The sequence below is a fragment of the Amblyomma americanum genome, chromosome 2 (genome assembly GCF_052857255.1).
Source record: "Amblyomma americanum isolate KBUSLIRL-KWMA chromosome 2, ASM5285725v1, whole genome shotgun sequence".
Classification (NCBI taxonomy): domain Eukaryota; kingdom Metazoa; phylum Arthropoda; class Arachnida; order Ixodida; family Ixodidae; genus Amblyomma; species Amblyomma americanum.
Window position 1 is genome coordinate 79737737 of NC_135498.1, and position 13450 is coordinate 79751186.

Here is a 13450-nt window from a genome sequence, read left to right on the forward strand (position 1 = left end):
TCTACTGAGGCTCCTTGTAACTATACGTGCCTAGCAAATTTGTTGCAACCAAGATTTTTTTTCCTTTACTTTAAACTTTGAAAGTTGACAGTTGTGTTATAAATATTCCTTAAATAACGAACACTGAATATACTATGTTTTCAGAGAAAACGAACAAGACCTAGCTGAGACTATATATATTCCTCTGGGTAGGAAGAGTTTTAACTCTAAATTTTCCACCACTGCCATAAAAAGTTGTCGCGGCGTATAGCTCTGAACAGCACACAATTAAAGTGGCGTCCCCCTCCGCTTTGCAGGGAGCAGGCCGGCATCTCACCGCTTCTCGACGTGGAGGACATGGTGCTGATGAAGAAGCCCGACTGGAAGTGCGTCTTCACCTACGTGCAGAGCCTGTACCGGAACCTGGTCAACAAGGACTGACCGCGCAGCGCCTCTATGAACCTCAACTAACTCTAGTCTACTACTGTTCCCTTCTTCCTTTTTCTACCTTTTTTGAGATGAAAAAACAAAGCCGAAAGCGCTGCGCGTTCGCGAGTGTACAGTTCCCATCGCACTTGCCTTTTTTATGTTAGTTTTAAAGCGTGGCACTGACGCGCGTTTTTCTCGAGACGTTTCAATCGATGGACTGAGCAATTTTTGAGTACGCTTGTATAAAGGCGCGACGATTGCAAGAACTTCGTTTTAACGAGAAAGCCAAGTTGAAGTGCAGACAGGGAACTGCGCTTCGCAGCTATTCTATGCAAATGAGCGTGTTACTTTATAAAGTGCGCATAAAGCTACACTGTACAGGGTAGGTCTAAGTCACATGAAACAGTTTTAAAATATACTTCCTCATTAAAAAAAATGAAAAATCAGGCATGGTTGTTCGCAGTCGCCTATTACACTCGAGTAATCCTTATGTTGGAACTAACAAATTGGTTAACCACTTCCGGATTTTTAATTGGTGACGTCCGAAATTTTATTTAAAATGAGAGTGAGGTTTTACTATTATTTTGAACGGCTGGAAGCACGGCAAAGGTACATATAGAAACTTGCACAGTGCCGAAAAAAAAATTAGAGAGTGCGATGTTAGAAGAGGCTACAGCTTTATTTTTAACCTCCTCTACTGTCTGAACTAAGCACTCAAAACATATTAATCGTGAATAGGAATTTAAAATATACTGAAAAGTATAGGCGGCCGCTAATACTGCTTCAGTGTTTTTCTCGCAAGCCGTTTACGTGAATATCCCTGCGCATCCAGTCAATCTTACCTTTTTTTAGAATCTTCCAATATTATGGATGACAATGCGTGAAATAACTCAGATAGCTACTCATGTTGACTGTCTCTTTTGTCATTTTTTTTACCTATGAGTGAATAAGTCACAGACAAAAAGCCGCAATGTCGAAATGGCGGAATTCGGTGGCACTCAACAGAACGCAGTTTTGGCTCCTAGCAGTGCAGGTAATAACATTCCTATGAAAGCGAGGTTAAGAATTCCACTGTGCGAAGCATAAGGTGATATAAGCTAACTAGGGGCTCATTTCGCTCTTGCGCATACCGTTGCGATGGTGTCACAAAGTATATTACCCGCAGTCATTACGCAACGTAGCCATCGTTATCAAAAGGGACAGAGTAGATACAGCTTCCTCGATACTCGCTCTTACTGTACTCAGAAATATTAAAAAGAACACTGATGTAAAAATGTCATCTTATGATTCGATAAGGATTCACTGAAGCGTTTGCCCGAAACTGGTGTCAGTTTGGTTTTTGAAGTTGATGCGGCCGGTTGCACTCTTCTAATGTTACGCGTCAAAGCGAGGACACACTGAAGACCGCAAAACAGCGAGGCGCCTGTCATGACCTACAGTATGTGCATGTGGCTTACAGTGCTGTAGCCCACTGCACAAGTAGCCAGAACGCAATCTCAGCCGAATGGTGGCGCCGCTATCGGCGGCGCTTGCCGGTACTCAGCTTGCCTTGGGCGAAGAGTGTTCCTCTCGCTCTCATGCTTTTGTTGATAGTGAAGTTTAGCGAGGGTGAGAGGGACACGACCTCCTCGCCCAGGGCCTCCCCAATTACGGCGTGTGCCACTGATAGCAGCGCCATCACTCGGCTAAGCTTGCGTTCTGACTGCGGTGTAGTACTGGCCGTGTCCGCGATGGGCTACAAGCTTTTTACTAGCACTGTATTAGTTGCAAAATGGACACCAGAAGAAAATCTATGAGCCGCGAGCAGCGGGCCACGAAAGACGTTTACTGCACGTGACTAGTTCGCTCAGAGGTAAAAAAGAAAGTCAAACATTTTTTTTTTTACTCAGTCGTTTTGCTTCAGCAGCGTGTGCGTGTTTGTTGTATCATATAGACATATCTGTGCGCCCTTCGCGTCGTGCACGTTTCCAGGTGCTCGCTGGCTCGTTGCCACAGCCTGTGCGTGCGCTCAAGGAAATATTGATGGCGATCACGCTCTCAGTATTATGCCTCATTCGCTGTATAGTGGGATTCTTTTGTATGCTCAATAAACAAGCTACGCCCCTGAAAACTTGCGCTGCGACTGTGGATGCCTTTCTTAGGCCGCATGATCAGTGAAACTGTACTTTTCTGCAGCTTTAGCTTGCAACAGCTATGGGGCAGCGGGTCTCTAATTTGAGACTTGTCTTCGACGGACGAGCTCATTTAAAGGTTGGAGGCGGGGCCGATCACTGGTTTCTCTTGAACAATGAAGAGGAGGACGTTTTGTCATAAAAACGAGTTGCCCTTCCCCTTTTTTGTGTTTTTTTGGGAATAAAGTTTCATGCTGCTTACGAGATATTCCCCCCCCCCCCCCCTCTTTTCTCCAACCCCAGCCGCACCCTTCAAGAGCTGCTTATCCTTCTCTGGCATGCAAGAAACCAAGATGGAAAAAACCGTATCTAATGCTCATTGCTGAAACTTGCGGAGATGTTCACGTGGCGTTATGTTCTCTCTCACTCACTCAGTCTATAGTTTTTCCCGGAAACCGTCCATCTTAGACAGCCATAGCAACAGCGTTGTTGCTGAAGCGCTTGGGGGCTGTGCAGTTCTGTTAACTATTCACTATTAGTTAACCAGCCTGCTATGGTTAGCATGTCTTATCTTGTTTCTTATTTACTGCACCGCTGACATGTTTTGCCGAAAAAAGCGTTCTAACTCAAAAAGCCTATTTTTAAAAAATTTGCAAAGTCTTAGGTAGAACACCTTGTACATGTACGAGCAGTACAGCAGCTCAACGGATTTAGATCACGTGGTATTCTCGAATACCGCAGAGGACGACAACCGGACTCTTTTGCATCGTTTGCCCTGTAAGAAAAAAAAAAGATGGCTAGCTCGAGCCTCGCATCGCAGCGATCTCAGGCAATGAATAAAAGAACGACTTGCTGGGCAAGTTGGTAACTGTTCATCTTTGGTTACAGGCGCGAAAAAAAAGGACACAAGACAAGACGGGAGGGAGCGCTCCATCCCGTCTTCTGTCTTGTGTTGTGCCTTTTTTCGCGCCTGTAACCAAATATGATCAGCCAATGAAACACGTAAACCAAAAAAAAATATATATATGTCCGCTCTACTTCATTTAACACCTTCCTTGGACTTATTTCGCAGAAGATACGTACACTTCCGCGGGGTGGTTACCACGCAGAAATGCTAATAAAGCATGAGCTGGCGAAACGGTTCGGAAGGAGCGACTACAATAAATTTCTCCATTTACGACAGTTCGGAGGCATCACAATATGTGCTAGATTGAGGAGACGTAAGCGCTCGAGTTCAATTCACCAAAGTTGCCGTCGAACAAGTATTTTGCACATAATTAGTAAGGTGCAGAATATCTGCAATGGTGCAGAAAGGATGCACAGACGTGATACACACAGATGACTAAGGGAAATTCATGATTGACCGGAGGCTGGCAGTAAAGCGTGCGCATTTCTCTTTCTTGTTGCCGAGTGCTGTGACCAGAATGACATGGGTGCAAGCGCAGGACTTTGAGAGAAGCGTGGAATACGCTACAGGAAATGTACTCAGAGTTCGAGTCCTTGCATCTTCTTCGCTATAGTGAGCAATTTTCAGTGAGAAAGCACTAATCCGGTGGTTCTAACCCGAGCAAAATCGCTTAGCGTTTGCTTGTCTGTCCGAAAACAACCCGAATCGCACAAATTCCACCGGTGGCAGCACTTGCCATCTCTGTGCAGCGGCGCACCACTGCGCCAGGAGTGGTATGAGGGATCTATGAATGTGTTAAGTAGAGAAATACCACTTCTGCATATATGGATAAGCCGTGCTTTTGCACTGTATACGAATGTTGTAAGCATTCTCCCATTTTTTTTTGCTTTTCAGTTCAAGAGTGAACAGACGATTCGTTGATTCCTTTCACTGATTCATTGGAGGGCTGCCTAGACAAAAAGAGTCAATGGCAGGTTATGCATGTACTGATAGAAAAGTTGCACTGGTGGCTTGCAGCCACGCATACGAGCTGGTCATTCTGACAATAGGACGAAGAGACTGCAGCAACGATGGGTATGCAAGTAATTGCGATGAGCTGGCAGCCAAACTGTACACCCAAATATTATCGGTGGTCTTAGCTAGGGCTTAATCCACTCCCTTGACGGAGATTTCCGAGAAAACGTGCCTGATGTACACGAAAGGTACCGTTTCTATTTTCGGCAAACAAGTCCAGCTTTCTCGGGCAAAATTTTTGAAAATTGGAAAATTGTAAGACACTGTTATGGAAATATTGAAGGTAATGGTCCATTATTGTGATATGTAACAAAGTGTTTCTTTTAAAATGCTTCCAGCGATCGCATAGAACAGTTAAGACTGCCATCGAAAACCAATGGGGAATGCTTTTGTAGATAGCAAGAACGTGAATAGAAAAAAACACACACACACACACACACACACACACACACACACACACACACACACACACACACACACACACACACACACACACACACACACACACACACACACACACACACACACACACACACACACACACGCGCGCACGCACGCACACACACACACACACACACACACACACACACACACACACACACACACACACACACACACACACACACACACACACACACACACACACACACGCGCACACACACACACACACACACACACACACACACACACACACACACACGCGCGCGCGCACACACACACACACACACACACACACACACACACACACACACACACACACACACACACACACAAGACCGCCGTCGGGTGATCTGCAGATATATATTGATCGTTACAGTGAAATCTTAGAATATATGAAAAAATTGCGTTCATAAACGGTTTCCCGCTCAAAAGTGCTTTTTTGTCCAGAATTTCTGGGCATGACAACATCGGCAGAAAAGACAGACACTGCGGACAGCAGTCGGTCGAAAGCATGCAGTAAAGGGTCCTCGGATGGTTAATGCAATGCCTCCTGAAGAACATGCCTGAAGCGTCAGGGGTTTTTCTGCCCGCCGTAGAGCGCGCGTCCGCCGTACGGCGGCGCTATCACATGACCCTCTATAAAGAATGTTGACACGAAATGGAGAAAGCGAACTAGAAAATTGACAAGCAAATATCTGGACAGCAGTAAGGGGGCAAATCAGCAATTATCGGTTAAGAAAAAGGTTAAAGGAACAGAGAGAGCTTTGTGGAAAACAGGGATGCTGACGAAATCGGCACTGGAAACATACCGGACCTTTAATCAGGAAATTGTCAAAGAAAATATATATGATAATTGTAGGGGAAGTTCTTTGCTGTTTGAGGCCAGGACTGGAGTTTTGCGGACTAAGACGTATAGAGTCAGGTACCAGGAGATAGACACTTTGTGCATTGCGTGCGGAGAGGAGGAGGAAACGGCTGAACACTTGATACTTTTCTGTAAAGGGCTTCACCCTACATTGGAAGGCAGCGGGGCTGACTTACCCAAGGCATTGGGGTTTAGGGATAGTGAAGGGAAAGTGGATTTTAAGAGGTTAGAAGTAACCAAGCGAAGGTTATCTGATTGGTGGCTAAAAGCAAGACAGGAGTAAAATTTCACAAGACATGGCTAGGTGGCTTGAGCCACCGCCCGATGTAAAGGGTTCAGCCGTATCCATCCTAGCAGACGACACGCAGGCAGCACATACTTTTCTTGTGACTGCCGTTGCAGCAAAAAGTATGCCTTCTGGTGCGCTATAATTTCTTATATTATTAGTGTGGTGCGTTTAGTGTTGCCGTTTGACAAGTGACGCGTCGATGACTACAGTTGTTGGAGGGAGTATAGCGAGCGAAAATGCGTTGCTGCTGCGTTCTGTTCCGCATGTCCAGTCAACGAAACAAGAAGCCTGGCGTTGCGTTCCATGAAATTCCTGCCGACTTAGAACTCCGGGAAAGACTGTTCAAAGTAATTGAGGAAAAAACTGGCAGCCAAGCACAACATCAAATTATTCTGCAGTTTGTAGCTTTCATTTCCAGGCAAGGAAATGCTATTGTAGACAGTTTGACTGCCCACGAAGACAGGGGCGGACTATTTTAACCGACTTCAGTGCTCCTAAGAGTGTCAAATGGGGCCTCAAGAAGTTCGTTGATATCATGCTCAAAGACCGAACGCATCTTCAAAGGCCACTGGGCACATGCTTGCTCTACAATTAGTGCGAATAAAATCGCGGGTTTGCCTACATGTCCTGACCTGTGAGAACAAGGGTAGCGGCCACAAGGAAGCGCTGCTGCATATTATATGCGAGAAGTTCATCAAACCGTTGCTAACAAGCCATGCACTTGGCATAACAGACAAGAACGCAGTTGCGAAGTACAACAAGAAACCTCTTTCCCGAAAATTCTTGAAACGGCAGTAAGAAACGATTTCCGCCGCCCTCATCACACCGACGCATGCCATTTTTCCTTGTAAGTGCGCACGTGTCTGTATCTCCAAGCGCAGTTTTTTTTTTAATATTCACAAGTCGTTCGCCATGTCTGATACTCCCTTTGTTCCAGTTGTCATTTTATCAACGCACGTGCTTGTAATTTTGAGAAATCCGGTCAGTCAGGCGTGCTGTGTTACTCCAAAAGTTACTGCGCGCGTGTGCATCACACAGGAACCTAGTGAGCTGTGTTTCTTGCGGAAAGAATAGAGAATAGGGGCCTGGGTTTATTTAAAATTCTTCAACGTTATTCAAGGAGGTACCATTCGGCGATAGCTCGTCGGGAAAATGACCAGAAACAGCTAGCGCAGGCTGGGCATTCCAAGACATGCTTCACCCGATCGAAACATCTCTCGCAATGCTCCGCAGCAAGATTGGAACCGACGCGCGCTTCGCAAAGTTCTAAGAACATTAGATATGAGGGATGTGTCCCCGCGGGCCAACGGCTCCCCAGGCAGGTAACCGCGACGTCTCCGGCTTGCATCCATTGAGCGCCATGCTGTCCTCCTTTCCCACGGGTCACCTCTACATTTGATAACTCAGGTAATTCCGGACTTCCTCCTGCCCTTATTCTATCTTATGGATTATTTTCCCTTTTTGCTTGCCCGATCGAAGTAGCTGATTTCTTGCCATTGGCAGCAGTACAATATACAACCATGCATCATACAGTGTAAGTACTTATTTTGCGGCATTTCTACCCACTTCAAGCACTTGTTGCAATATGGATCTTTCGAACATGTTTATTTTGTTGTAAACCGTCCAAAATTTACTGATTATGCAGCAGACAAAAGGTCCTAACGGCATGATAGAACGGCGTGCACAGCACGCATTCAGATTTCGAAAACGAAACTGATGATCTTCTTTTAGTATTATGTGGAAGTCAGCTCAGGCTTCTTAAGCATTTGCTGCACTCTAAGGCCTTGAAAACATGTTTTTGTCATTAGCAGAATAAAAGCTGTTGCTCAAAGCCTGAAAAAAGGATGAAAGAGCATGATCGGGCACTGCGCATCACAGTCTCCCAACCACTGAAACCGAAATTAAGGAGCCATCCTACCGAAATTGAGGGTTATCTTTTAGCGCCGCCTAGCGGCCAGTCTGCGCAATGCCGAGGCGATATCGGGGCCCATTGAAATCGAGCAGATGCTTCAGGCATGTTCTTCAGGAGGCATCGGTTAATAGGTGGGTGGATTAGTGGAGGTATGATAGAAGCGTCTAATTTGAAACAAGGTAGTAGTAAGAGTCATAGCCGGGGTATTATTATAAGAAGATTCCTAAATATTAACAATTACAGTTTTGAAACTTATCTTTCAATTAAATACAATTTTTGTATTATTATTTACAGTGAATTTGAGTCCAACAATGCAGTTGAATAGGTCATGCGAATAATTTGTGCGTCCTCTAAGTGTTTACATCTTGCTGTCTGCTCCACGTGCTGTCGTATTTGTTTGGTGGCATCTGTTTGCACGGGTGCACGCTGTACTAAAGTGCGAGCATTATGACCCGATCCAAAAAGAAGAAGACCGCTGAAGAGGAGATACCTAAAGGCATACCAAAGTCTGGTCGAGTATGGAAAAGCGAGAAGAAAAGGTAAGACGCACCTAGTCCGCATGCGTGCTCGCCCGCGAAAACGGTACAGAATGATCAAATGAACACTGTGCATCGATACACCTTCTATGGCATGGGAGTGTCATGCATAGTAAAAAGAAGGTTTGAATCATTTGAGGAAACTCGAGTGTGCATGCACGCACGCTTCGTAAGCTTGAATTGTTATTTTCTATTGAGACTACTTTTTCCCTAGCACCTTGGCTAAGTAGCCGTAGTGATCAGTAATTGAAATTGCTCATGTAAGCTAGTAGTGCTTGTTTATTTTTATTTTTTAAGTTGCCTATGACGTCCATGCGATTGTGAATACTCTTATTTGCTGAGTGTTCACATTGTTAGCTTGTTCTTCCTACCACACAGACATATGTTACCCTAGCTCTGTTTAATAATCTAATTGTGACCGCCACCAAAAAAGAAAGTTGACCCTAAAAACTCTTGCTCCACTCTACGTGATGCTTACAGAATTTATGAATGTATATTTCAGGTTCTCAAGTATGAAGAAAGACAGGCCTCTCAAAACGTCTTGGAAAGTTAAAATGGAACAACGAGCAGAGAGGAAGGCATTACTGGCACTGGATCGACAACTTAAAGAAGAGAAGAAAAAGCTAATCGAGGTGATAACAAATATTTTAGTACACAAAAATGAATGCTGCAGCAGCATGTGGCTGAGAAACAGTGTGACTTGTGCAAATTAGTCATGAAGGAAGGTTATGGTGTATATCTGTCAGTTTTTGTTTGTGTAAGTGAAGAATGCAGCACGCACAGCTGTGTGCATTGTGCTTTGCCATGCTGAGCTAGTATCGCCTGCAACACTGAAATGTGAAGGACCGGCCTTCTGGGGAAAGGGTGGATCCGTTGCTTCTGGCTCATTCAAGGAAATACACGCTGGCTCCAGAATCAAGCACAGTGCTCATTTAATGCCTCGCCTGCAAAATAAACTTTAACAAACACTTATTGGCAGAAATGTTCCACTGAAGGCGCCCAACCAGAAAAACCGCTTCTCAAAAGCTCTGGAAAGCACTTCAAAAAAACACGTTGAAACGACACTTGGAACAACGCTGTCGGTGGTCGGTGCCACGGCACTGCCCCCTTCCTGCTCGTCCCTTTTCCTTTTATTGTCTTTGCCCCTGCTGGCATACTTCGTTTTGTAGTATCGTAATCAAAACATTACAGGACGCATGTTCTTGTAAAAAATTTCATCGCAGCTCTACCTTGTGGCTCAGTCGTGTGGAATTGTTGCCAGTAGATAGAGCATGCGTTTACCTTCATGCTTTGACGCATTTCAGGGGACTGGATTACGTGACTGCTCTGAAATAATTGTTTTTGTGCACATCTGCGTCCCGTAAACTTTTGATTGCGATAGTACTTGCGCACCTGATACACAGACGGCACTGATCAAGCACGTTCTGATGCCCAGATTGAAAGTTCACCAACAGAGGGCACTTATGGCAGCTTGCGGCCAAACAAATGTTACAATGCCGCATTTGCTAAATGGCTATCCCCTGCTAAACTAAACTCCAAAAAGCACAGATTTGATTTTCATGGCCATGTTTTAGCAAGGTGAAATTAACAATTAGCCAGTTATTGACGTTCAGAACATGCAAATTCCCAGAATGCCTAACTTTTTTTGGATATGTCCCATAGCTCAAATTCTCTTTTCTGTTACAAGTTTCTGATTTTTGATGTATATGTTATTGCTGGCATATAGATGTGTCCTTGAAAGTCTTGAAGTCAAAAATCTTCTGAGCAGAAACATGTTTTGTGCAAGTGCGACATGCAAACTGACGTCTCATAGTGTTGGACTAATTTTACAGTGTTTGAATGTTGCTTGAATTTCCACATGAGTGTAGGAGCACTACTGCATCTTGCAGAAGTGGTTCTGGATATGAACAATAACTACCATGATATCATCATTATAAACAGCTTGTCACAAGCTCTACAATGCGGGCAAGTACCACATACATTGTACAGTACACCACGAAAAGAACTGTAATTTCTACAGAAAGACTGCTGTTTCGACATTTCGTGGGAGAAGTCATACCAGTACATTTAGGGGATCCCCCAGTTGTACCTGGTTAAACCAACTATATGGATCCACCCATACAACCGCATAGGAAAGCTCTACTGCTTTTGCAAATCTCCTTACTTGAAGAAAAGTATGTTTCCGTCTGAATGTCAAGCTTACGATGACTACCCAACCAGGGCAGCCACTCTACAGCCACTGTACTAGCCAAGCTAACCATGATGGCACATAGCCAGGCTGAATTGATTGACAACCTCAAGTAGAGGTGACGTTCGTTAAATGCATCTGCAGGAAGCTTGCATAGTAAAGCTGCTTCCATGCTACAGAGTACAATTACAATTAACACCTTAATGAGTGCAGCCATCCAGCTCTAAAGGAGAGCTATCAGCGTTCTTTTGTAGCCATGAATCTACACTAAAATTGATGTAAAGTGTTAGTCTGTGTTTAGAACTGGATGTCTATGGTTAGTAATTTACAATGGAAATAGCACTATACCATGCACTGGCCTAAGGGGTGGACTGAAGGGATATTTATGAACAAAGCAGTTCAATCGAACAATGTGCGAGGAACAACTGTAGGCCTCCAGTGGGGACCGGGCCTGTGAAGTTTACATGTCGCACCTAATGTTCTACCATTGCTTATGCACTGCAGGTTTCTTTTGCTAGTGGTTATCCATTACTCGCACTCAATCACATCTAATTTCAATTTCAGGAGAAAAAGCAGAGAAGGGCAGAGAACCTGAGGCGACGTGAAGAAAATGCCAAGAAGGCTGAGATAGTGCAAGTGGTAAGTTGTCGCTTTAACACCGCACACAACTTAATGCAGTCTGTATGATGACATATTAGCTGTTCGGAATTATCTGGTGACTTCCACTTACAGCACACATGCCACACTTGCCCATTTTCTGGTGTTTTGAAACTCATGTCAGCAAGCAAAAATTGGCATGTAATGTGCAGTGCTCTGTCAAAAATTTTAGTTGTGTCTTTTCTTAACTCTTGCATAACGTTTGTTTACTTAATACGTGGTTGTAGTGAGCAGCTGGTGTCATTGGCACAAAAGAGCACAAACAGAAAATAACTGACACATTCAGTTGACAATTCTTAGAAAAAAAAGTAAAAATTATCTGAATCCAGTTAAGAGCGCCACTAGTGTAAAGCAAAATGTATATGTGCACACTTTCTGTTTAACAGTTTGGGCTAATTGTAATCTTTGTCATGTTGGCCAGTTCCACTCTCTATGAATCTTGCACGTAACGCGCCTTGTGTTATGTACCTTTCTTAATCTACATTTCATTTATGGTGATAAAAGTGTTGACTGTGCCTAATGCAGTTGTGTACACAATGCAGGAAGTACACAGTCTGGTGTACCTTTGCATGGCATTCTGCTCATGACCTTGTTTATTACAGCAGAGTTCACACATGGCCTTTTGTCTTTCCTTCCTGCAGATAAAGAACACTGCCAAAATTAAGAGAATGTCCAAAAAGCAGCTGAGGTTTGTTAAGAAGGCAGACACCACGATTGTCTCTGGGAAGTCCAAGACCGAAGGTGCTCCGAAAGTCAATGCACAGAAAGGCGTAAAATAAATCGTGATGGGTTGTTTTTAGTTGTTTGGCTTATGTGGTCTGCTTCCTTTTCAGCCACATAAAAAGCTAAATGTTTCCTTTTTGTTATTTCTTTTTTCTCTTCACCAGGCCAACTGTATACTATGTACATGCAGTACATGCATGTAATGTGAGGTGAAGATCAACACTAAAATCATTATTCAGTGCTGGAATATCACTAACTTAATCTTCTAGCCTGCATTTAACATACCACATGGAAAACATATAATTTCACTTGAATTGACTATGTAGTTCATGTGAGAAAAATGGCAAAATAATTCTGTAGTGAAACTGTTGCAGTACAGTTGTATTTATAGCTATACAACAAGGTAAATAAAAGCATTTTCATAGCCTATGTTTTTAAGTAGCACCTCTTGCTGTTTCCGACACAGCCATCAACAAAGGGCACGATATTGCTTACCAATGGCTGCCAGGACACGGCGGCATCGCAGGCAACCACCGCGCGAACTGCTCGCCATGAGGGCGATTGTGTGTCCATCCCCATCTCGAGAGCCGACGCAGCGGGTAGGCTTAGACCACTGTGGCGGGACATCATGCTTGCTGCGTGGGATTCAAGCCAATTCTCGCATTCGCGTTTAAAAACCTTGGACCCAGATCTGAAGCTTCGGCTTCCATCCGGCCTACCACGATGTGAAGCAACTTTATTGTGTCGCCTGTGGCTTGGTGTAGTTTTCACCAAGCACTACTCCTCCATAATAGGTATGGCTGAGAGCCCTGCATGTGTTATCTGCGGGTGTGATGAGACTATAGCCCACATTCTTAGTGAATGCCCTGCCTACAGCGCCGAAAGACAGTCTCTCTGCCGTGCACTGGAGCATCCAGACCTGCGCCCACTGACGGAAACGAAGATTCTCGGCCACTGGCCGCGGCGGTCGTCTGCGGTGAAGGCCTTCAAGGCACTGCTCCGCTTTTTGAGGACTTCTGGCCTGCACGATAGGCTGTGACTTTACAGAACACTGTAACTTTGCATAGCGACTTTAATTTCCTGCAACTGTCTTTACTCCTTCATCTTTTTCTCCCTTTCCCCCTGTGCAGGGTAGCAAACTGGCTATTTGTCTGGTTAACCTCCTTGCCTTTCCTCCTCCTCTTGGTGTTTTAGTTTGCACAGAATGAGGTGAAGCATTTGGATTTATTTGCACAAAGGTCTGTTTTACACTTTGTGCTTAAGGAGACCAGCTATACCTTTCACATTACAGACAAAGCAGCATGTAGGGCTTCAATCATGAAAGCGTTGATGGGGCCACATAGTTACCTGCCTCATAGATGAAGTTAATGTAATAAGATTTTTTTGGCACAAAGGCAAT

The 13450-nt window shown here is 44.4% G+C and overlaps 2 protein-coding genes across 2 annotated transcripts in view; both read left to right on the forward strand.

Moving 5' to 3' along the window:
* LOC144121477 (uncharacterized) overlaps positions 1 to 2518 on the forward strand; it is a 46462-nt gene extending 43944 nt beyond the window's left edge. The window contains exon 10 of the mRNA XM_077654702.1: positions 297 to 2518. Coding sequence (XP_077510828.1) covers positions 297 to 420 — 124 coding nt within the window. The 3' untranslated portion in view covers positions 421 to 2518. The remainder of the gene's footprint in view (positions 1 to 296) is intronic.
* Positions 2519 to 8258: 5740 nt separating this feature from the next.
* On the forward strand, positions 8259 to 12127 carry LOC144121468 (coiled-coil domain-containing protein 86-like). The gene is made up of 4 exons (XM_077654684.1): positions 8259 to 8486; positions 8986 to 9115; positions 11236 to 11310; positions 11970 to 12127. Exons 1-4 carry the CDS (start codon positions 8395 to 8397, stop codon positions 12105 to 12107), a joined length of 435 nt encoding a protein of 144 aa, XP_077510810.1. The 5' UTR covers positions 8259 to 8394; the 3' UTR covers positions 12108 to 12127.
* Positions 12128 to 13450: the final 1323 nt, after the last annotated feature.